The 25,751-nt window shown below is 42.9% G+C and overlaps 1 protein-coding gene across 2 annotated transcripts; it reads right to left on the bottom strand.

The window, feature by feature from the left end:
- Positions 1 to 7,945: 7,945 nt before the first annotated feature.
- NFIL3 (nuclear factor, interleukin 3 regulated) lies at positions 7,946 to 22,288 on the bottom strand. 2 transcript variants are annotated; one of them, XM_054283477.1, is made up of 2 exons: positions 22,222 to 22,288; positions 7,946 to 11,920 (listed from the first exon to the last, which is right to left on the bottom strand). In XM_054283477.1, the coding sequence occupies exon 2, from the start codon at positions 11,727 to 11,729 to the stop codon at positions 10,356 to 10,358; it is 1,374 nt and encodes a 457-aa protein (XP_054139452.1). In that variant the 5' UTR covers positions 11,730 to 11,920; positions 22,222 to 22,288; the 3' UTR covers positions 7,946 to 10,355. The 2 variants fall into 2 exon arrangements, with proteins under 2 accessions (XP_054139452.1, XP_054139461.1); XM_054283486.1 differs by lacking the exon at positions 22,222 to 22,288 and adding an exon at positions 20,465 to 20,505.
- Between the last annotated feature and the right edge of the window lie 3,463 nt (positions 22,289 to 25,751).

Raw genomic sequence — 25,751 nt, 5'->3', positions numbered from 1 at the left:
TGTGGGACCTGGTGAGGTTCATCCCAGAGTACTGCAGGAGCTGTTGGATGTGACAGCAGGATCCCACTCAAAAGTCATGGGTGTCCAGAGAGGTCCCCACTGACTGGAAGTTGGCCAGTCATTGCAATTTAGAAAGGTATGCTGGAAGACACAGGAAACTACAGATCTGTGAGTCTAACCTCAGCACCTGGAAAAATTGTGGAGAAGATACTGCTGGCCATGAAAGCCATTTCAAGGAAACATAATTATGCATCAGGCATAGCACAGGTTCACAAAGGGAGGCCCTGTATGACTAATGTGAGACATTTCTACAATTAAGTCACCTGTCTAGTGGGTAAAGAGTTAGAGGTGGATGTGGTTTTCCTGAATTTTCATAGTACTTTTGATACTGTCCCTTAGAGCATCCTTTTGGACAAGTTGTCCAGCTGTGAGATGAACAGGTGAACACTGTGCTGAGTGAAGAACTGGCCTGTTGACATTCAGAAGCATTTCCTTACTGAGAGGGTGGTTGCATACCAGAAAAGACACCCTAAAAAATGGTTGATGTACCACACCTAGTGATGCTTTAAAAGGAGGCATTTGGACAACACCCTCAATAACAGAGGGTGTCAGCTATGATCAGGCAATGGGGCTAGATGAGTCTGGTATGCCCCTGCCAACTGGAACTATTCTATTTTCTCCTAATTAAAAATTTGTGAACGATGCTTAACCAAATGCAACTAGAAAGATAAAAACTTCTCAAAGCTTTTACTCCTTTGCTGTGTTTCCTACTGTCAATGCTTTCTCTTCCAGGACTTCAGCCAGCATCCGTTCACAGGCTTGTGACTGTTGTGCTCTGGGTTATGGCCACTCAGGATTTGAAGACCTGGGCAACTCACTTCAGTGCTTCATAATTCTTACAGCAATTTTGTTTTTATTCCTTTTTCCTTTGTATTTATTTCAGTTTGAAACTCTCTAGTTTCAGTAGATGCCACCATCTCTCACCCTCCCATGAATCTGTTCCCACTCTTTTGATATGGGATGTCCCCATCCTTAGAAACACTGGGTTGAGCTGTGAGATATCCCAACACCTTGCCTGCTCCATGTTGAACCAGCCGTGGCTTCACAGAGCATCCTTACTGTAAAGGATGGAGCCTATCTTATTTGTGAATCTGCCTCCAGGACCCCGAAGAGGACTCAGTGCCTGGATGAGGTCTGACACATGCTGAGCAGAGGGAATCACCCTAGTTCCTTCCAGCTAGAGAACAAAGGTAGAAGAACAAATGCCAGAGCACGGTGAATGCTGCCTGTGACGCATCGTGGGAGAAAGCAGGAGAGACCAAAGGGGTGGCCAGCACTGTGGGGTGTGTGGAGAGCCTGTGGGACTTTGTCCTGCAGCCTCCCAGGAGGGCACAAGTTGTTGCTGACTGAGCCCTCATGCTTCATGGGCCTGGACATGTCTGTCATGGCCAGAGCAAACTGGCAGGACTCTGGGGAGGCACAGCCAAGGCCTCAGTGTAACTGACTGTCTTGCAACACCAATGTGAGAATAAGGTGGGGAATGAAGTTGACATTGGTGTAGAGGTAATCCCAGATGCATGTTCTGAGACGGTGTACCATGGATGTTGATGGTACCATTGTGATATCACCTGGAGATGGATTGTGATGCCCTTGAAGGATGGATTGTGACCCACATCCCTCACTGCTTACAGCTGAGCACCAAGTTTCACCCAGCCAGCTCATGCCCAGACACATCTGAAGGACAGGATGCCATCCAGGGGGACCTAGACAGGCTCATGGAGTGGGCCATGGGAAACTCATGAGGTTTAACAAGACCAAGTGCAAGGTGCTGCAACTGGGTCAGGACAAACCCCAGTATCAACACAGGCTAGGGATGAACAGATGCAGAGCAGCCCTGCCCAGAAGGGCTTGGGGGTGCTGGTGGGTGAGAGGCTGGACATGACCCAGCCATGGGCACTCCCAGCCCAGAGAGCCAAACGTGTCCTGGGCTGCATCCAGAGCAGCGTGGGCAGCAGGGCAGGGAGGGGATTCTGCCCCTCTGCTCTGCTCTGCTCTGGGGAGAGCCCACCTGGAACCTGCATCCAGCTCTGGGCTCCCAGCACAGGGAGGACATGGACCTGTTGGAGTGAGTCCAGAGGAGGCCACCAGGATGATTTGAGGGATGGAGCACTTCACCTATGAGGAAAAGCTGAGGGAATTGGGGTAGATTAGCCTGGAAAACAGGTGGCATTGGAGTGACTATCACAGCCTTTCAGTACCTGAAGGGAGCCTACACCAAAGATGAGGCAAGACTATTTACAAGGGCATTTAGCAACAGGGCGAGGTGGAATGAGTTCAAAAGAGAGTAGGTTTAGATTAGATATTAGGAAGGAATTATTTACTGTGAGGGTGATGAGGCACTGGAACAGGTTGCCTAGGAAAGTTGAATGCTGTGGATATTGTCCCTGGAGCTGCTCAAGACCAGGTTGGATGGGCCCCTGGGTAAGCTGTTCTAGTTGAAGGTGGCCTGACTATGGTAGGAGGGTTGGAACCATATAATCATGAAGGTCCCTGTCCAACCCAAATCATTCTATCAATCTGTGACTCCTCCTGAGCATTTGGCAAGGTTTGGAGTGCTGAGTGAGGTCTTTGATGTCATTGTGCAAGGAGAGTTGTTTGTTGCAGCTCTCTGTGTTCAACTCCAGAGTCATTGAAGGATTTTCTCCCTCCCTGCCAGGTTCAGGCATCTGAGACATCTGCACCCAGGAGGTGCACTTGGAGCAAGCAGAGGTGAGCTGGGAGGTGAAACCTGCTGGGGAGCTGAGATGTTTTCCTTCCTGAGGACCGGGGCATTTCTATCACTCTTTCTGGGTCCAGGCAATAGCCGTAGTTCTTCTTCCCCTTCTAGAGTAAAACTTGCTGATACGATGCTGGTGAAAGGGACAACTCATAACCCCAGCTCCCCTCAGGCCACTGCAGAGAAGAGCATGGCCACCGAGATGGACAGCTGCTGTCCCATCTGCCTGGACACCTTGAAGGAGATCAGCTACATATTTCCGTGCCTGCACCAGTTCTGTTACACCTGCATCCTGCAGTGGGCAGAGAACACACCCAAGTGCCCCCTCTGCAAGAGGAGAATTCTATCCATCCTGCACTCCATGGAGACAGAAAATAACTACATAGAGCATGTAATTACATTATCTGAGGCACCATCCATCATTGTCCACCAAGCGAGAGGAGACCCCAGATACCTTGACATCCATTTCTCTGGAGGATCCCAAACATGGTCTGCAGAAGGAGTGCCCAGGCATCCTGTGGGCAGCCTCCAGCCTGGGGAATGGATGGTACTTTTCCGGGACCACCCATGCCTCCTAGAAGCCCTAGTGCTCTGGGTCCGACCGAGGCTGAGGCAGATCTTCAGGAACAACTGGATGGAGGCAGACCTCGTGGAGGGCACTGTCCTGGACATCCTGACCAACCATGGAATTGATGAAGACCAGCTGGTCCAGATGCTGGGGGTCTCCCTCCAAAACCATGCGGCGACATTTGTGCAACAGCTTATCCGTGTGGCGGTGCGACAGTGCAGCAGGGAGGCCTGCCGTCTGCTCACCCACCAGCCCTACCTCCCTGCCCAGGTGCCAGCCCTGCTGACAGCCCTGCAGGATGCACCATGGATGAGGTGCCCAACACCACCTCCTCTGCCATGGATGGGGGTTTCAGAAGCTACCCCTCTGTACCCATTACCATCACTGTTGGAGCAAGAAGAGCCCCAGGAGGAGCCAGAGGAGTCTGTTTCCGGGTCTCCCCTTCCGGACAGGGCAGTGACCCCTCTCCTGAAGGGCCATGGTGACCTCTGAAGAGGCAGGCAAGCGACTCTGGGGACTCTTCAGCCACCCCTGCATCTGTGACTTTGGAGGATGCCTCAGGGGTTAGCCACCAGCTGGGGCATGCACCAACCCTCTAGGGCTCCCAGTCCCCCATATCCAGCTATCCAAATAAAATCAGTGCATGGAAACATATACAAGTCTCAACATTACTAGCAGGACAGGTGCCATTTCTGTCCTTTTTATTCTCCCATCAGACATGTAATGAATGGCCAGCTACAGGCCCATTGCTGTAGCCAGCCCCAGGGCAGATATTTCCAGCACAGGGGTCTCCAGGTCCTGATTGTGCCCCACAGCCCATCACCCCAGGCCACTCATGAGCTCTTCAGTGCCAGCCCCTGCCCCCACATCCTGGTTCTCTGCTCTCCTGCCAGCCTGTGCTGCTCAGTGCAGCCTCGCTAGGGCCGTGACCAATTCCCTGCCCTGCCTGGAGTCACGCCTTGGTGCTGCTCTCTGTGTCACCCAGGGTCATACCCTGCCAAGGCAGGAGCCCCCAGAAGTTCATGAAGGGGAAGTGTAAAGCCCAGCCCCTGGGAAGGGACAATGCCAGACTGGCACATGCATCAGGCTGACAGCTGGTGAGCAGCCAGGACAAGGCACCCATACTGCCCTTCAGCATAGGTTTTCCCCTGCTGGTCCAGATCTAGCCTCAGTGCTGGTATTTCTGCTCTGCTTAGAGGGAGCCTGCCTGTGCCAGATGGATGCCAAGCAGCTGAAAGCTTTGTGTTTATCTAGTTTGGAGAGAAAGAGCTGAGGGGTGACTTCACTGCTCTCTACAGCTTCCTGAGGAGGGAGAGTGGAGAGGGTTTGCTAATCTCTTCTCCCTGGGATCCAGTGACAGGACATGTGGGAATACTTCAAAGCTACATCAGGAGAGGTTCAGACTGGACTTAAGAAAATATTTCTTCAGAGAGTGTGGTCAGACACTGAAACAAGCTCCCTGCCTGCCAGTGCCTTAAAAGGAGGCATTTGGACAATGCCCTACATGAAGGGCTTTAACTTCTGGTTAGCCCTGAAATGGTGAGGGAGTGGGACTAGATTATCATTGTAGGTCCCTGACAATCATCAGATAAGTGGTGTTTTCCCTCTTTGTTTATTTTCAGTGACATAAATATTATTTAAAGTAAAAGCTAAGAATTTATTGCTTAAGTAATCTCATTACGGAAAATGAGAAAATGTAAGAATTCCTTCCAGTCCCATGCAATACTGATAGTTCATATATGTTGTCTGTTATTGTCACTTGTCTAATATAGCTTTGCTTACACAAATATTTGTTTGCTTGCTCACATTTTTAACCATGAGGCTTTTATAGAACATATGTCACCAAGTCTTTTACTGAGCACATGTATTATCTATTCATTTCTATACTGTCAAGAACACAGAGAAAGGAAAACAGTGTTCTACTACAATGAAGGTCATTGCATTTTACCATCTTTTCAGCTCTTAGGTGTGATATAATATTACGCTTTGATATTTTCTGATTTTTATACAAAGCATTAATGTCTCAGCTTTCAGGGTTTCATAACAGAACTGCCATGGAAATGAATGCATTATGTTCTCAGTATATTTATATACCAAATTTAAGATAATTTTTGGAGGTCCAGATTGTTAGAAGCTCATTTAGCACCATGCCTCAGAATGTACCACAATGGATACCAACGCTGGCACATACAGATAGCGGGGTAGCCTGATTGTTTTATATGTGTAAGTCATTAAGTGAGATGCCCACTTGCACATCTAAGAATCTGAATAACATGAAAAGGTCTAACAGCTGGCTAATGTTTTGAGTTGTGCATTGACTTGTCAGGGGAGTGAAGGATGGTGGAGGAAATACTGACCTTGTTACCTGAATGCTGGTAGTATTAGATGGCCATTTAGCTTCCTCAGAATGTTTGGACTGATGCAGGCTTTTTCAGATAAGGTCTCTTTCAGATGTACTAGAAGCAGGGAGGATGCTTGCATGCAGGAGACAAACCCACATCAAATCATGGCAAAGTCCCATGCCCTGTGCTCTTCCCAGGCACTTCTGTTTGTAATCCTGTGGACCTCCATAGTGTTTCAGAGGGAATTACTATAACTCAGTGACAGCATTATGATCAGTGCATGGGTAGTAGCTGGTCAACTAATAAAAAGCACAGAAGCATTCCCACTATTTTTTGGAGTCCTGAAACCAAACGTCTTTTGACACTTTCTCTTCCAAGCAAATAAATACTGTGCCTCCTCTCTGACCTTTTGCTCCTAATTCACCAAGACCTTCTAGAGCTGTCATTGAATAAATAGTAGTTGAGTATCTGGGTACCTTCTGTTTTGTAGCGAGGAAATTCTCTACAGTTCTAGTGATATGTATTAAGTGACTTATATATCACTATTTTGTCATGAGAGGTAGCCTTACAGATAGAACAATCACTAGGAGTTTGTGCCAGGAGGGAACTGTAAAGTGTCTATCCTGGCAATGTTACTTCTCTTGAGTGAGTGCCTTATTGTACACAGAAAAAGTCTACTTCAAGGGAAGTAGAACTTAACACTGAGTTAAAAGCCCTTGGATTCTGCCTGGTGTTTTTAACTTTTTATTTGGCACTGAAATGGAACAATCTGTTACTCGTTCTTATGCAAGAAATAACAAAAATTCTTTTGTTGCATTCTTGTAGTTACCAATCTTGTATTGTGCAATAAACTATCAAAGTATTTTTCAAACAATATGGTAATAATAAAGGCCATATTAATTGTATTCTCAGAGTTCCTTGCTAAATTCACTGTATACAATTTTCAACAGCATATTCATGTACTAGCAAGTAGAAAAGATTTTTAGCGGTTGTTTTAACCAAACTTCAGGAATGTGTTTATTGCACAATTTTGCATTTAAGTTCACAGATGTGGATTTCGTCTCATAAACTACCCAAATAGACATTAGGGAGAAAATAACAAGAGAAGAATAATCAGGAATTGTCAGTTACGTGTCTCAGGTTCTTGAACAAGGGCATTTTGAGCTGCACAGAATATTAACAAAATTTAAATATATCCCATGCAATACGCAAGTTTCACTGAAGATAGAAATTTCAGAGTATTCAGGAAATCATAACATTTGGACTCAATTTATGTATGGGCATATATTGGCATTGACAGATAGAACATGGGGCTATATTACTGTGTTTATACCCAATTAAGTTAGGTAAATTTAATGAACAAGCTGTATTCACACTTTGCTTTGGTAATTAGCCACCAGTTGATATCACTATGATAAAGTTTACCTTGCTAATCAACAGTCATGTTTCGGACTTCTCTTCCTTCCATGAAGCCCTTCACACTAACAGTTATCATTAAAGAGAATTTATACTGAGAAGTCTCAGAATTACCAGTTTCTGTATGTGGCCTTCCTTAACATTTGTAATTGAAGACACTAAAATGAGAAAGATTCCCCTTTTGCCATGTTTCATGTTGTTTTGTCAATTGCTGAGTTTACAACAATTTTTGTAAGTTAGAGGATGTTTTGCCAGTTTATTCACACTTAGATAAAGTCCATTTTGTGCTCAAAACCAACCTTCTGATGTCCCACTGAGAGACTAGATGGCCAGCCAGGGATACTTTTTCCATGGAAGCTGATCATGTTTCCTGCAGTAGAAGGAAGGCAGTTGGAAGAGCACAGCTGTCAGGTACCCTTAGACAGCTGTGTACCAGCTGAAGGCTGGAGCAGGGCAGTCCCACTGCACTCTCTCCCTCCCCACCCCCACAGGGCGACTGACACTCCATCTTTCCCATTTCACATCCCGAGGGGAAGCAGGCTAAAGTTGGGCAAGCAGGGTGAGGGCACTGCATGAGGAGGCCACCTACACCACAGTTACTGCAATTGAGCAGCTCAGAGTCAGCAGCTGTAGCCAATAATGGGGCTTTGCATGTACCACCCACACTCTTGCAGTTTGTACCTTTAATATGCAAAAGATATTCCAAGTATTAGATGGAAAAACAGCAACTTCAGCTCGGGAAGATCGGTCATCAACCAAAATTAATGCCCCTGTGTTGGACTATGAGGATGAACATAATAGAAAAGCATGTGGTAGGTTAGATTTGGTTTTGAACAAAAGACAAATTATTTATTTCTTTCTTCAAATGAAGCATAACACTAAGGTATAAAGGGAGTATAAATAACATCTGATTGTGCTCCTAAGCTCCATGCTATAACTTTCTTGCAATGACATCCTTCAACAAATTAACTACATCATTACTGTTAAGTATTAATTGCACAAAACAGATACACAAAATATATAATGAGCTAGAAAGAGGACAACATTCTTCCATTATGACAAACAATTCTAACAAGAAATGGAAAAAAACCCAATAGATCTAGGCTTACACTGATGGCAACACTGAGAGTTTTAAGTCCTCTCCTTGAACACATTACATGTGATAAATAATATGCAAAATATTTAAAGAATTTTATTGTTGCTTACAGAAGATACTTAGCAAGCAAGGAGACAGTAGCCATAACTGCCTCATGTTTCATATCCCCATCATTCAATGCAAATTTTTACATTTCATGCAATAATCCTGAGCTTATTTTCAGTAACATTGAAATGTCATCTATGTTAATTACCAAATACATACAGAGCCCAGCTATGGGGTCTATTGTATTATTAAGGCATGAAAAAAGAATAGCAGTTTATCAACTCTGAATGCCACAAATACAGCACAGCAGTTAGAAGGCTCAAAAAAGCTCAGAAAGTACCAGTGATTTCTGTGCGAAGGTCCTCCCAGAACACAACTGAATCATCAGTTCCTGAAAAGGCACAGAATCAAATCCTGTCCTCACTGACATCAGGGAGTTCTGCCATTGCCTTGACTGCTGGACCAAGCTTCAGAGCTATCAGGAGTGACTCAGACTCCTCTTCATATCCCCAAAAAATTGACAAACTTCCTCTCACTCAAGTCAAGTATTAATTTAAAAAAACAATACCTACATATTGTTTTATTAATTAGTATTTTAAGCCTCTGGAAAGGTTCAATTCATTATACAGTATGGCAATTAATAAAAAGCCTTTTCAGAAAAAGCTTATTTGTTAGTCTGATTTATTAGTACGTTAAAAGAACGGGGAAGTATCATGAAAAGAACCTCTGCCAAGTTTATGTTCTGTTTATGAATTAATTTTAGTTTTAAAATGAAAGATTTTGGTAAGCCGAACCAAGGATAGGTGATACAATTCTAGACTCCATGGTTCAATGGCTCTTCTGAATGACAAAGAGCACCACAGCCCTGTCCAGTCATCAAGTGAAGAACTCATCATCCGCATAAGTTGTAAGGGGCTAGCAGTGTCTAGATTGCACAGTTCTTCACACAGCCTCTATTTTACATCTCAGAAGCTCTTGCAAAATGCCCTTTAGCAAGCCAAGGTATTCCAGTTCAGTTAATTAAGCCATTGAAACCAGGGACAAATTGCTGGCAAGATTTACTTCATGCATAATTGCATTATGTCCCATTCTGGGAACGAAAATAGCAGATGATCTTTAACTCTGCAACTGCTATTGCCTAGCCTTTGTGTAAGTATTTACCTAGCTGAGCTCAGAGTTTACAAATCCAGTAGCCTTATACTTCATGTACAGGTGGCCCATGGTCTGCCATGGACAGAATGCTGGTATGCAAGAGGGGTTGACTTTCCATGCCTGCACCCCTTGCAGATGCAAGCCACCCCTTGGCAGAGATGGTGCTGTCCAATTGTGTCACTGCAAGGCTCTGAAAACTTTGCAGATGCACAAGTCTGATTTAACTAATTTCACTTAAAACACCAAGTTATAATATTGAAAAATTGTTTGTCACACTAAAACATTCAGGAAACTCATTACTGTCTCATTTGAGATTGAGATTGAAGGAGAAAAAAAAAAGGTTGTTGATATTAGTTACTGGGTTAGAATTTGCAGGGCTTTTGGTTAATTTCTACTAAGAAATAAGTTAAAGAAGGCTAAGGCTATAAATTGGTACTGTTTCATTTATAAATATTCACTTTACTTCTCTTCTAAAAAACATGTTAAGGAAAAAGGTGGCCAGAAGGATTACATATGTTGTAAATTGTAATTTGGTTGTTAGGCTGCAAAAACCAAAAATGTAAGTGAAGTTGAGCACAGTGTAAGAAAAAACCCAGTTTTTTAATTAACAACTTATTTACAAGTTCATAAAATCAACTGAACTGGAGTAAATGTTCTATGTTTGTCACCAATATTTTATTGTAACTGGTAACTTGCACGCTTTGTAGTAGAACAAAAAGAAATTAAAGTCCACTATATACAGCCTTTGTACAGGCTACTTGACTATACTCAAGGCATAGTGATCATAGCACAACCTAGTCTTCATAATAATTTGTGCACAAAAAGACACCAATCAGACATTATGTGAACATTACAGTGAAATGACATCACAAGTCCAGTGAAAATTCAGCATCATACAAAACATATTGATCTACTGCAAATGACATCCTTTGAAACAATAAGCCTTTTTTCAGTAGTAAATTAACCAGAGTCTGATGCAGAGATTTGTGTAGTTATAAGTCTTTTAAGTGAAGCAACCTCTGCAGATAAGTTTGCTATGCCCTGCTTCAAATAGAGATTCTCTGACTCAGAGACATTGTAGATATTGTCTTTTATTTCAACAACTCCAGTTTTGCAACCACTCTGAATTTTAACGTTGAGTTCCTTCTGATGCCAGAGTTCTGGTTTAAGTGACCAGTCTTGGATATTAGTCACTTGAACCGAGAAAGGAGTGTGAGAAGAATGCACCAAGTTTTGCGCACCGTGTTTTTCAAGCTCAAAATGTCTTTTTGAGGACATGTCAATGGGTGACGACAACTTCTGCGTGGCATCATAGTCATTATCCATTGCTTCCACTTTAACTTGCATGGCTTTGGCTTTGATTCGAAGCTTGTGAGGCAAAGCTGAAGAATTCACTTCTGGAACTTTAACTGTTGCATGAACATTTTTATGTTCAACTGGGGAATGAATTGGACCCTTAGGAACCTGCTGTTCATCTTCTCCATCAGATGACTTTCCAACTACACCATCATCAGTTTCTGACGTTCTCGGGGAATTACTGGAGGACCTATTAACTTGCAAGAGAGGAGGAGAATGTGAATACACATTAAAGGTAGCTCCCATGTAGTTTGGATATATGGATGCTTTATATGAACCTCTGTCATCTCTTGGTTCTCTCTCTAATTCCATGGGCTCCTGCTTTATAATCTGGAACTTATTTTCGGGACTTCTACAGTTGTTTTGTATACGATTTGGTTGGGTATGCTCTACAGTTGATGTTTCAGATACATCAGACATTGAACTTTGAGGAGAATGTTTAATGACAGAAATACAACTGCTACCAACTATAGATGGTTCATGTTCATCTACAAATGGGTTAATATTTGATTTGGAACTCTGATAATCTTGAAAATACACAGTTGTTGAGCTACTGAGTTTCTGTATCTCTTGGGCATAGGCCGCAGAACTAATTAAACCAAACTTTAACTTCAATGAAAGCAGCTCTGCCTTCAAAGTGGCATTCTCTTCTCCCAGTGCAATTAGTTTGTTCTCTAAGACAAGGTCATTCAGTCGTCGCTTTTCACGAGATCTTTTGGCAGCTTCATTATTTTTCCGCCTTTTCTCCCAATACATAGCATCTTTCTTTTCATCTGGAATGAATTCTCGCTTTCTCCGGCAAGCTGAAGATTTGCTCTTTCCACTACTTGCTTCAGTAAGTAGTATATCTTCATTTGTAGACAATTCTTCAGATACTTCTGCTAAGGTCGACTTAAGTACCATGATTTTGTCCACATTGCCACTTGTGTCAACAGGTCCGTGCTCCTTTTTAAGGGTCTGCATTTTTCTCAGCTGCATCAGAAACAATTTGTAGAAGATCTACAATAAGCAACAGAGCAAGCTATCTCCCCAGTACTTCTCACTCCACAACTTGATAAATAAAGAAATTTTAAATCCACACACATTCTTCCTTTTCTTTCATAATCTCAGACAAAAGTCTGTCTAGAACCAATTTTCTTAGCAGATTCAAAGGGAATCTTCTTTAAAGCCTGAAATAAATAGAGAATTTTATTACTATTTAGGAATTTCTGGATCAAAACACACAGAAATAGCTATTGACAAATATTTTATACAAGAATTTCGTTCATTAAACCTGCTGTGATATGAACACAGCTCAACACTGAAACTACTGATATTCTAAATTTCATGACACCTAGAGGTAGCAGATTTGTTTCCAAAACAAATATTATATGATCCAAGGAAGAATCAATTAAAAAACATTTGAATTTTGGCCCTACAGTAATGCTGTCACAGAATCTTCCATGACATCACTGGCCAAACTAAAACCTTACAACACTTTAAACTGCAGGACATGAAGCATGATGATGAGCAGCATTGCAAAGTATCCTGCTCCACATTAAAGCATCTCTTCTGAAAACAGCTGTGGTGTATGACTTAGAAATGCTATATATTTGGGTCCTTCAAGGATTAAAAATAATATAAGCTGATTTAGAGAAGGATTGCTTTCTATTGTGTTAAAGTACCACCATTATCCATCATCCAATGCTTATCTATAATGCATTTAGTTGCTGCTTTTGAATACTATAAATATATATATATATTTATTTATAAGTGTTTGTATCCATCATATTAATTCCAACTAGCAAGTTCACGCTCCTAATTTGGGAAAGTAATTAATTAAAAATATTTTTTTAAAATTATGTAATTTTTTAGTATCTTACAAAGAAACTGTTAAAATCCATATTGAAAAATACATTTAATTAAAAATTTGCATTTGACAAATAGTTGCAAAATGTCAAAGCTAAGTTTAATACCATTGAGGCATGCACATCTCCAGGAAACAGTATTCACATTGAAGTAAAAGTTTAGACCCAGAAGTGTTACAATTAACAAATAAAAATTAGCTTAACCTTTAGCTTCAGACATTTTAATCATTAAATTTGAACTTTAGAGTTTATATTGGCCTTTGTTTTATTTAGTGCCTTTTAATGCAAAAATGCTAAGATCACTTGGTCTTGATCTTAGACACACAGCTTCTTAGTATATAATTTTCTACAGTCAATCATGTTCCTGGTGAAAAGAATGTAGTATGCCAAGTGCTTTTGTAGAACTGGCTATCAAGTCAGCAATCATTCTTGTCTGTATGACCAGAAAACAAACAAAAAAATTAAATACTCAGCCACTTCAGATTAATGTCTCTATTTACTGGGAATGTTTTTACAATGACTGATGAAACTAATTTTAACATTATCAGTCAAGAAAGTTATAAAAGAATTAATTAATTGTACTCTGCCAGTTTTTCTTGTCTTTTCCAGAAGGCAAAGTGGAATGAATGATGCAGTAACAATTAAGCAGGGTCATAAAGACTAAGGTTTCAAGTTGGGTTCTGTTCCATCAAACCATGCCAATTCTTCTGTCATGAAAAAATTAACACATTTAATAGAAAAACTAAGTAGAATTTCCTAAAATCCTTGGTTAATTACTGACATGTAACTATTTGTCTTTGATAATACAGCCCTAATGAAAAAAAGAGTTAGACACCTACCACACCAAAGACATTATCTAATCATTTAATGCAAAAGCAGCACCACAAATTGGCATGTTTGAAAAGAAGAAATGTACCTCTAGTACACAAACAGTTACATGGCTAGACCCTGATCCAAAATTTCAAGTGGAGTCAAAAGGGAGCTTTCTGTGAAGACTGAAGGAGCTGGATCAGGTTTAAAAATAAAAATGAACCCTACAGTAAAGCAACATCTGTTTCTCCAAATCTTCAGTACAGTTTGATTTGCTGAAGTAGGTGTATAGACATTTTGTCCACTTAAAAAATCATCGCTGAAACTTTAAAACAAAAAAAGAGAGACGACAAGGCCACTTGACCTTTTGTCACATTTGTAGAATATTCAGCCTCTGTAGCATCATTTTACACTAGTAGAATACTGGAATTTAATTTCATTATCCTGTAGAACTGGGACTACACAGTCTTGTTCCACCACTATCACTGTATTCACCTGTACCAGTAGCACACACATTCCACAGCATGCAGCAGGAAATTGTAGCATGTACTCAATACCTATGAAATCATTACTTGTCTCTTACTATATATTTCAGCCAACTCTCACCTAAGCAAAAAGTACTCAAAGCAACTTTTGAGAAATTTCACGCCCTTATCAGTCCACATCTCTTACTGAATTTAACAATACCAGAGAGCTACACTCAAATCAAAATATTTGTTCTCCCAGAAAACACACACTAATATGCATGTCATCATTACTATTACCACACACATATATACATATATATATATATATATATGTGCCATAGAGCCTAAAACGTCTGCACTTACTTGAAATGGTAGCATAAGCAAGGAAGTACTTATAGAATCACTGGATATTTTAGGAGAACAAAACCATACCCACACCGATTAAATACTTTTTTTCTTCACCTGTAATACTCCCATCTTTTATTTCCATGGGATATAAAAGTAATGTTTAGTCTTGAACAAGACTGTACCAGGGCAAGAATTTGGACCGTGTCTATCAGTATGGTCTCCAGCTCAAAGTTGTTCCACTTCAGTGTTTGTCCAACACTGTTGTCTAGGAAAAATACTAATACTGGTAATAATAATTAGCAAAACAGTTTCTGGATTGTGGGTTGTTTTTTCCCTAAGTGAATGTAGACTAATGACATAGTTCATCAATATGACCATATTGATAGATAAAAACTCAACTGCATGTCCGAATATCCTCCTGCAAGCCTAAGACTGGCACTGAGCTGAACTTAGCCCAACCAGCTGCAGAGTTCACGCCCCTTGTTCGACGGGACATCTGCAGACTGTGCACTGGAATGGCTCAATCTGCTCACTGTCGCACTGTTAACTCCTGTTTTGGCCAGTCTCCCTCCTGTACACATTGTTCCTGGCACAAACAGACAGAATGTAAGTAGCATGCAATCCACAGCAAATATTAAGCATGTATCAAAACAACCATGTTTTTGCATGCAATATTCAACTTTGCTCTCTGCCAGAGTCCATCAGTAAAGCTGTCAAGACAGACATGTAACCCACTGACACAGTCATACGGGTTTGCTATTTATGCAGTCACACCTAGTGCCATGACTTTTGTCAATAAACCAAACAACAAAAGATCTTTAACTCTTTCTGTATTTCTTGAGCACTTTTATTATGGTGACTGGAACTGTGGTTTTACAAACAGGAGTCAAAACCCTTCTTTAATAATACTTCTTCATGTGGATCGGCCCAATGCTGAAATCTGTAAACAAATTAAATTCCATCTGATGATAATGGCAACATGCCTTCCATGGAACCAGCCATTTCCCTTCACTTCACTTACATTTTATAATTCCATTGGAAAACATGAGTATTTAAACATAAATTAATGAACTGTAATGATTCCTCTGACTACATTTCAAATTCCAATATTTTCCCTTATGATTAATTTTTCAATTGCTTTATCACTCCCTCATAAAGTGTTATAAAACCAACATTTGGTTGGTTGATGTTAATGGCATTGAGTGCCAATTCTACAATGTAATAACACTCAACCCTATTAACTTAATTACAAAGCCAGTTTTGCTCCCCCAGCAATTCTGCCATTGACTTCAGCAGAAGCAGAATACAATCACAGATCCAAGTATTAATGAGACTGTTGTATAGGACTCATGCTATTGAAGCAAAAAATTATGCACATAGAAACCACAAATATTATGGGACTCCAAAAAATACTGAAGTGACAACATGGCACATTCAAGATCTGATCCTGAGGATTTACATATTCACACTGTAATAATGGGAAGGTCTCAAAGTTTGGAGGACAAGGCCACAAGCTTGCTCTCTTCTGTGTAATTTAGTTACATAAATAATTTCTGTTTTAGAGAATGTATGGGGGCCTCCTCTTGTACCTAAGCTTCTCCATAGAGTAACTGCATGCTTTCAATTATATTTAGCAAAATAATTCAAGCTATTTCCAAGCATAATTTTTCAAACATATCCTAGGATAAAATGACTGTTTACTTGTACAGCTCTAGCATTTCGATAGCGATTCTATCACACTAAATGAAATCCCATTTCTAGCATTGGATGCTCAAACACAATTCAGTTTTGTATCATTGTGTCTACAAAAGGAATATATATCAGTCCTTGAAAATGGAAGAAAATAAGTTACGTATAGCTTCTTTTGTTCTAGGAAAAAAAACATGCTTCTATCATCACCACCACTATATGGCACACTCTAGAAAAACAATTACGCTAGTCTTAATGTCCCTGCTTATTTTAAGTTGATGTTTTCCATGTTTTGCATAGGTATCTTTAATTATATTACTGCCACCCTTCTGCCCCAGTTTATCAATTTAGAAAATCTGGCTGCATACCAGGTAAACTACTACAGAAATTGTTCATAGATTCATAAGTTACCAGTTTGCCATCCAAATTTTGGAAAATTGAAAGATATATCTTGCACTTTATCTTCAAAGTATTCAAAAAACAGATGCTCTCTATCTCAATACTTTTATGAGGTATAGAAAAAATATCATTTTCATCACACACATGGGACAGGAAGCTGAGTTTAAGCTCAGGTAGTACATGCACAGCCTCCCTAAACACTGCTGAAAAATTTTGGAGATACTCTACCTCTACTGCTTTCCACGGACAAAAATTATGCCATGAAACTCTGCACCTATCATAATCCAGAAATCCAGGGTCTTTCCAATCTCCACTGAACTCCTCCTTGCCCATTACCTGTAACAGTTTGTGAGTTCATGTTCCTGTTGAAGAAAAGCTTTAATGCTGGATACACTGAAATAGTGATATCCCTGGGACAGATCTGTGGGCCAGAGGGTCTAGACAACCATGACCAAATGAAGTTAAAACTTTTTGAGAAAATCTAGGTGGCTGCATTTTATGCTATGATGGACAGGTTATCGGCAGTCACAAAGGGGAAGGGCATTTACAATAGGAATATTGCCCCAATTTCTGCTGTTACTTAGTAATATGCATAGGGACCACGAATATGTGACTACAGCATGAAGAAATACAGAAGTATTGCTCCTGTATGCAGTTTCCTTCTCCTTTATGGACATCCTAAGTGCTTAGTGCTTACTGTTTCAGGACCAGTGTGTAATTAGGTCAGTGGAACACTGATGATGATAACTTTGTACAAGATGACCCACTTTTGCTAAAATGTTGATTGTGTCATTGAAGGGAAAAAATTGAATATGCCCACAAAATATATTCCATCGGACACATCCAAAATCATTTATTATGACACTGTTCAATCAAATTTAAATAAAAAGTAAGTAAGATTATCATGGAACTTGAAATACTATTGCAAATTCATATTACCCAACTCCACGTTGTACACAGAAAGCTGATATCATATGTAATTTTCACAAAAGGCTTTCTTTGTTAGAAAAATTACTTAAGTTACAGTTTATCTTAAGAACTACAAATTAACTCATTAAAGTATGGCCTGCTTACCGAAGGTAAATTACAGAAATAAAATTTCTACTTGGAGAGCACAAAACATACATTAAGGGTAGCTGTTATTCAGAAAAGGTCAGTGAAGCTTAATAAATGCCAATTTGCTCCAAATTTTCTTTTATTTCCTTGTGAAGACAGTATGATTCTCCCAGGCCTGTTCACGTTTCCCAAAACAAGCTATTTATTGCTCTGGTTCAAATGGTGAAAAACAAAATCTAAGAATATTACTGACAGCACCAGGTAAAAATTTAAAACTGAGGAGGAAATAAATATATCTTGGGTAAATATTTAATTCCATATATATATATATAACCTATATAGTATGCACGTGTAAAGATGCAATTTAATAATACCATATCACTTTCCAGCATTTTAATAAAGCCTCAGTAGAAACAACTGTTACTGAAGTTACAATACTACGACGGTATGTTTCTCATTTCAATAGCTACTTGACAGCAGGAAGAACTAGACTGTGAAAAGCTATAACTTAATAGCAACCATCTTCTAGAAATACAATCTCAGGTTTCCCTTAGTTACAAACCATTTAAAAAAAACCCCATAAAATCAAATATTAATTATTCTGACAACAAATAGCTTTCTATTATTGAGCTGTGTTCTTAAAATGCCAACCATGGACCAGACCTTCAGCTGACCTAAATTTATATGGCTCTATTTAAAGGCAGCAGAATTATGTCAATTAATCCCAGCTGATGCTCTAAACATGCATCTTGTTATATAACAACTGAAGTAAATGTATAAAATAAACGCTGGCTGTAAATTGCTGCTATCTACCATTCACAGCAGACAGAGCAGAGAAATAGCAATCTTTAGAGCTCCAATTCTGTGAGATGGTCCAGACCACTGCCCATGCTCAGCATTATTTTCTTTGTTGGATTGCATTCCACTTGCAAAGAGAAGTCTTGCAGCACTGGCATCTATATTGTCAGCTGTTGTGCAGACACCTCTATAGCAAAAACTGGTTAATTATTCAAATACTGCAGGACACACTGAAAATTACACCCAGGTGGAGCAACTCAAGAAAGGGAAAAAAGTCATATCTAAATAAGGCCTTTCTCCTAATAGAATATATATTTAATATATGTCACAAAATTCAATCTCATAGTATGCTATTTTGGAAAAGGATCAATTCAACAAGTGAATTAGGAAAAACCACAAGGTATTGAAGATGGCTTTAGACTTATTTCAGATCTACTTTATAATACAATTTTTTAATAACACAGCTTCTACCACATTTTCAGTCAAGTATTTTAGTTAAATTTTAGTTAAGTATTCCCTTGTTTACACAATCTTGTTTTTGACAGTCATGCTTATCACGAGTATTAACAGTTACATTATCTTGTAGCTACCAAAAAAATGTTTTCAAATACAGTAAGGTAAGGCTTTAATACTGTAAAATACTAACACGGAAATCAATTGTCATTTTCTTTTAGATTGGACTGCAGGAATTGGCCATCTATTTGCATTTTTTTTCTATTACATAGCCTAAGCACATTTATATCTCATAACTGGCTGTAATGATCATGGCAAGGTCACCTAGAAGAGTCAATTAAGCTGATGAGTCAGATACATTGCTTAACAGTGTGTAATAAGACTCAAACAGAGGATTTTATTGTTCATATTATTGCATCACAGTGATGTTATAACAGCAGTGAGATTGCCGTCTGGAAAAAAACTATTGCATAAGCCTAGTTTGCATAACTATTTGTTAAAATAAGTCAATTTAAAATGAGTTAAAGGTTTATTTTATTTAGGAGTTTTATTCCAAGATAAAGGACTGGAAAAAAGCAGCATGGTGCTGAGATCTTTCTCAGACTGTCTTTTGACTCTATTGCAATAGACAGAATGTCTGTATGTTCTATACATTTCATCCAAAGCAAGGCAAATACTGTTCCTTCTTAAGGAAGGAGATAAGCTGTTTGGAGGTCATGTAAGTTCATACTGCCCATGGGAAGACTCTTAGCTTCTTGACACCTTCACATCAGTTTCTCAAAAACAAAAACAAAAAATTCCCACCTCAAACCTCAAAACAAAATGCAAAACAACCCCCAGCAAAACAGCAGAAACTTGAGGCTTTGGATGCAAATTCCGGAAGCTGGATATCTTGAAAGCTAGTTAAGGGTTCTTTGGAGCACTATTTAAAAATATAAAGTAAATTAAAGTGGAAGCAGAATATTCTGAAGCTTATTAGCATTTTAACAGTCAAAGACATCTACGAAGTGAGAATTTTTGTAAGAGCAACTGTTAGTGCCAATGTTATTAACAATCCTTATTCAGTAGAACTTGAACTTGTTGGTTTAAATCAGGTTTTTGGGCCAAAACACCACATCCTTGTTCATTCGAGTTTCCCATCAAAGTCAACATTTTGATTGAATAAGGACCATAAAATCAATGCACATAGCAATATTTCAAGCAAGGCTCTGGATTTAATTAATTACTGAAGAGGGCAAAGATAACTCAAAGTAGGTTACATACACACTGGAGCAAACATAACGAAACTAAGTGCAATCATTCAAGTTACAAGGACAAGAACAAAAAAAAAAAGGGGTTGTTTTTAACACCACAGTAACTCCAAAAGAGCCTCACTGCCAAGGCTGTACTTGGCCTCGACAATCAAGTAGCAGAAAAGTTTATGCAGTCACCAAGAATATTACATTTTTACATACTTTGCTGCTACTTCATACAGCAGGTACAATAGACAGAAAGCCTGTGGCTGGGGAACATTTGGGAGGTCAGAAGCACAGTGATGTTAGTTTCAAGTATTGGAGAACCGTTTTAGTAATTAAAAATGAAAAAAAAAAAAACCAAAACAAAAATAAAAAATAAATATCACCTCATCTTGAAAGGCAAGTTTTCGTCAGCAACTTTCAAGATATGCTCCTATCGAGGACACAGCACAAGCTGGCCCAGAGTACAAAACATACAGCCACTGCGACGCCAAACTGACTTGGGAAAAAAATTACAGAATTGGGCAATGACGATTTTTTTTCCCCCCCTTTACGATGTTGTTGTCTTTCGTTACGTAAGAAACGACAGAAAACGCTCAGCTCGTGCCTACCTGCGCGGGCCTTTGTCTGGCGATCCCCGCCTGCGGGCGGCGGTGGCACCGGGGGGTGATGGGCAGCGGGGTGGGGACGCTCCCCGGGGCGCGGTGCGGCCCGAGCTGCGCAGGCACGGCGCCCACAGCGGGCCCCGCACCGCGCCCGCCACAAAGGCTGGGCCCGCGGCCCCCTACGTGACCGGCGGCGCATGGCCCCGGCCCGCTCGGCCCCGCGCTGCCAGCCCGCCGCCCCCCCGCCGCCGCCGCCGCCCCAGCCCAGAACAAAGGCTGAGGGGGAGCGCCAGCGCCCCCAGCCCTCTCTCGCCCGCCGCCGCCGCGCCCCGTCGGCCGCCGGGGAAGGGAGGCAGCGGCGACCCCCGCCAGCCTCAGGGAGAAGGCGGAGGGACTCGTCGGGCTCCGCGCACCCGCTGCGCTCCACCGCCCATCGGGTCTGTCACACTGACCTACTAGCGGCGGCCGCCCCCGGAGCCCGGCTCCGCTGCTGCCCCGCGGCACCTGGCCCCCAGCCCGTCAAGGCACGGCCGGGACGGCTCTGCCTCTCCCCTCCAGCGCGGCTGAGATCTCCCGTAAACGCCTTTCTTCCTTAAATTAAGCCGTTCCTGTTTGGTTTGTTTTGGTCTGTTGTCTTGTTTGGTTCGTTTTTTAAAAATTATTTTTCCTTTTTTTTCCCCCACTGAAAGCCCGTACCGGAGAGATGCCACGGCGTCTAGGCGAAACGCCTTCCCTCAAAAAAATAAATACAGCCTGATCTAAAACGCCTCCGAAGGCGTAGAGTTAAAAATCCGAGCAAATGCCTCGAACGTCTTACACACGCACGGCTCTGGAGAAAAGACCAGAAATAGCACATGAAGCCACAATTGCTAAAACGCGAAGGGGCTAAATATAGACCCAACACAAATCTCGTTTTAAGGCACTCGGCACGCAGCCGGCGAGCGCGCCTCGCCTCCCCACTTACCCAGTTGTCTACTTCCCTTAATAAACACACTTTAACAAAACCTGTTACAGTTACGGGTTTGGGGGGGCTTTTTTTTTTCGGGGCGAGATTGTCCTAGTTTCTTTGTAGGGAGATTATAAAATCGCATAATTAGCTCCCTCTTCCCAGCCCCGCTGCCAGCATATTTTGTGGTTACATAATGCAACATTTCCAGGAACTATTATGCGATCGGTCCCGCAGCGCCTAAAAAACAGCGACAAAAGTGACGGAAAGGGCTGGCTGAGACAAGCGCAGCCCCGGTCCCGGGCCGCTGCCATTGATCCCGACTGCCCGCAGGCAACATGCCGCTACGCCGCCCGAAGGAGGACCGGCTCTGGCCGGCGGGCTCCGGCAGCAGCTCCCGGTGGTTTTGTGGCCGAGGCACGGCGAGCGCTGCCCGGGACCCAGCCCTCCGCCCCGCACGGCGTCCGCCGCGGCAGCTCCGCTCCCCACCGGCACATTATGCAACGCGGGAGAACCGCTCCGGCGGCGCTGCCCGGGGCTCGCTGCGAGGACACGCCGGGGGCAGCGCGGCACGCCAGCAACGAGCACGCCCCGAGAGCGAGAGCCGTCGGCCGGCATCTCCCGGGCTGCCTCCCGCGCCACCACCCCTCCGCCGAGCCGCCCGTCGCCGCGCAGAACGGGGCTGCCGAAGGGACCCTTCCCACCCGGCGGCGACCGGAGCCGGCTGGGCTCCCCATAAGCAGCAGCCGACCCCCGCCCGAAGCTAGAGAAGCACCGGGCGGGCACCCCAACTTTGTACGCGCGCCTTCCCTCCTACCTGCAGCGCACCGCGGAGCGCACAGCATTCCTCGCCCCGCGCCAGTCCTCGGGTTGGGCGGGCGGGCAGCGGAGCGGAGCGGGCGCGGTGCGGTGCGGTGCCGCGCCGTGCGGGCGGCGGCGGAGCGGCGGGCGGGAGCGCGCGGCGGCGGCGCGGAGGGATGTGTGTTAGTAGGTCAGGGCTGCGCGGCGCGGTGCTCATAGCCCGCATGCCGGCCGCGCCGCGCCGTGACTGGCGGCCGCGACCGGCCAATCGACGCCCGGCGCCGCCGGGAGCGGACCAATGGGAGCGCTGGGGGGCGGGGCGGGGCGGTGCGCGGGGCGGCGCGCGGTACAGTAGGTCTGTGTGCTGCGATTGCATAACCGCCGGCGGGGGCGGGGGGGCGGCGCGGGGGGTGCCCGCGCTTACGTAACCGGCGCGGCCGCAGCGCGCTGGGGGGCGCTCGCCCCGCGCAGCCTCCGCCCGTTGGGGCGCGGCGCCTCCGCTCGGCGCGGCGCGGCGGGCCCCGAGCGCCGCCTCCCCGCCGCCTCGGCTCCCGCCGCGGTGCCGGGGTGCCCGGCGTTACGGGGGTGTGTCTGCGTGGCGTGCGGGAACCGAGCCCTCGCACCCGCCGTCTCCGCGCCATCGAACAAGGACGCGGGAGCCGCGCTCCCGAGGCGCGTACCCGCCGCCTCGACACGAGCACGGGCGGTCCGGCGGCGGGTCGCGCTACCGCTGCTGTCACTCGCGGAAAGCAGGGATGGTAATCGTAAAAGGACGAGGAGGAGAGGAATGGCAAGGGGGAAGGAGCCCGTGGCGGCCTTGCCGGGGCACCGCCTGGCCCGGGCTCCGCGGGCGCCGAGGTTTGTCCGCCGGCCTTCGTGGCCGTCAAGGCTGAAGGATTTCGGTGGCGTTGCTTCATCTCCGCCCTCGCCTCCGAGCCCGCAGCGCCGAAGTGCTGCGCAGAGGCGGGGACGCACTTGGGAGAAGCTGGGTGCCGTGTCCCTGCCGCGGCGATCCGCGGCAGCAGCTCCCGTCCCCGCAGCCCGAGCCTTGCCTCCCGGTGGGCGGAGAGGCCGTGCCGAGCCTGCTGCTGCTTTGCCCCCTGTAACCTCCGTTTTAGAAAGTGGCACATTGCCAGCAAGAAATCCAGTTCTTATCCCAGAATGGGTTTGAAACCACACGTTTGATTAGGTGTGAGATATGTATCTTCCTCTTTTTTGTCCTCACAGAAGGAAGGTTTGTATATCCATCTCTTTGGTTTTTTTCTCTCAGAAGTAAAATTTATGGAGACAACAGAAAATTTTCTTTATTAAAGACTAGTTCCAGAACGTGAATGATTCCTGATTTCATTCTGTGAAAGACTTACTGAAATAGTATAGTCCTCACCAGCATTATCCTGGTACATTACTCTCTCATCCTGTATTTATATGTCAACAGAGATAGCCCTCTGGAGTAAAGCAAACCTAACAGAAAGCAAATTTAGTCTATTTTTCTGTTTATCTTAGCCCTCAGTGTTTTAACCCATAATATCCCTCCACAATAAGATCTAAGTGCCTTGAATCCATTTCTGGATTATTTCATGGGTTATTTAATGTGAAAGGTCTAATACCCTTTGCTTACATTGGTTTACCCCTCTTCCTTTCCTATTTCTAATATCTAGCATATGCAGCCTTGTTAAAGGTAACAGACTACGGAGCCCACTGTAACAGAAATGGGGACTCAAAAGCAGCTGGAGTCCGAGATCAACCGCTGCCTCCACCTGGAGGCTGCACAATCAGGGTTTTTTTTCCCCATGCTTCCACTTGCCAGTGGATAACAGACATGCAGAGACAGTTGGCATGCTACTGGAAATGTCAGACATGAGATCCAGCAATAAGCTTGAAGATCTGCTTGCTCATAGATGTTGGTGGCTTACTTAAGGTCTTAGGCACACTGAAGAGCCTATGTGAGGGGTCTTGTGCAGCGCACATTATGTCCCTCACATACTGTGCCTGTCCAGTGCCCTGAGTTCTCAGGACTGTCAGAAGCCAAAGTAAATCCTGAAACTTCAGGCAGCTTTTTTAATTAAATGGTACATATTGTTTTCACTGAGATAAGTGGTTTCTTATGAATCCCGGGCATACACTTTTAACAACTTTAACTCTCATATCTAGAAGGGGAAAAAAACCCCAAAACAGTAGTTCAGATTTGCCTTCATGACTCAGGTTGTTGAAATTCTAGAATTCTAGAAAGAAGTCTCCAAGGCGAATAATATCCTTCCTATGTGGGTGGACAGTCTTGGAAATAATATTCCAGATGGAGTTTGGTCACCTATTTGCTTATATGTTTGTCACTAATTATAATCAGCCATAAAAACAGATCTGATCTTTCTCCCAGATTAGTAGCAAAGATATATTCTATATTTTACATTACCTCTATTTGGTAAAGGAAAGTCTTAACCTTTTACAGCAAAATCTGGCCTTACTCTTCAAATCTTACAGTGGGCACTTGACAGACTCAGGGATAAGGTGGGATGCTGGGCTGAGTGCTTATGTGGTTAAAGGAACATATTCACCACTTTTCCACCTCTCCTGAGATACAGAAAAAAATAGCATGGATGAAAGACATAGCTTTGTGTATTCTGCACAAAAGGAGTCTAAGGCTTTTGGGAAAACTAAAAAAGAGAATCATTCTATGATTATCCACCTCTGCTGATTTTCCTATTGGAGGGATGAAGTAGGTCACGAAGATCTTCAGCTAAATTCTCAGCTGACTCTAGCATGGTATGATTTATACTTGCTTTTGGACAGCACAATATTTACTTCAACTCCTTTAGAATTCATTGGTATTTATTGCTACATGACTTAAACTCTCTTAACACTACTTCTGATTTTGGCTTAACGAGAATTTCTAAGGCTACACTGAGTCATAGTACTACATGCAAGTCTAGGAAGACATTTGAGAAGCAACTAACAAAAATATAACAGAAGTAATGCCTGTCATCTCAAACACTGGTTAACACCTTGGCATTCAGTTGTGTGCACGCCTCTTGGGCTTTCCATAATATCAGCTTTGAATATGACCCAACTTGAAATTTAGAATCAGATGAAAATAAAAGCTCTAATGTGTCCAAAGAAAAAAGGCTTTCATTTCTCACTTTTATTACAGTCCACGTACAGTACAATGTAGTAATTGAAATAAATATGGAGCAAAATAAGAATAAAATATTTCTTAAGATTATGCTCTACTAAACACATTTTAATGATTTATTTATATGTGTAGACACACACACATACTCTCTGAAATTATCTGAAGAGATGGTGACTTCTGCTGTTACCCTTGGTTCTCTTGTATTGCTTTCTTTATGTCTGTAGGAGGTTTATTACATAGCAATGCAATTACAGAAAAATATATTCGCCAATCTTTTTATATATTTAATGTGATCAGTGCTCAAAAATGTTTGAAACTAACTGACTCCTCCAGGGCTTTCTGCTCAAGAAGAGCAGCAGTGAAAATTCCATAAAATAGATGAGATTGTGATTTTAAAAAGATCAAAGACAGAAATAAAA

The sequence above is a fragment of the Melozone crissalis genome, unplaced genomic scaffold (assembly GCF_028551555.1).
Source record: "Melozone crissalis strain CALT ecotype California unplaced genomic scaffold, PUWL_Pcris_2 ptg000005l_1, whole genome shotgun sequence".
Taxonomy (NCBI): Eukaryota; Metazoa; Chordata; class Aves; order Passeriformes; family Passerellidae; genus Melozone; species Melozone crissalis.
This window is presented reverse-complemented; position numbering and strand designations above follow the sequence as displayed.

Coding starts and splice junctions, on each gene's coding strand:
- NFIL3 (XM_054283477.1), bottom strand. CDS start 11,729: ATGCAGCTGAGAAAAATGCAGACCCTTAAAAAGGAGCACGGACCTGTT.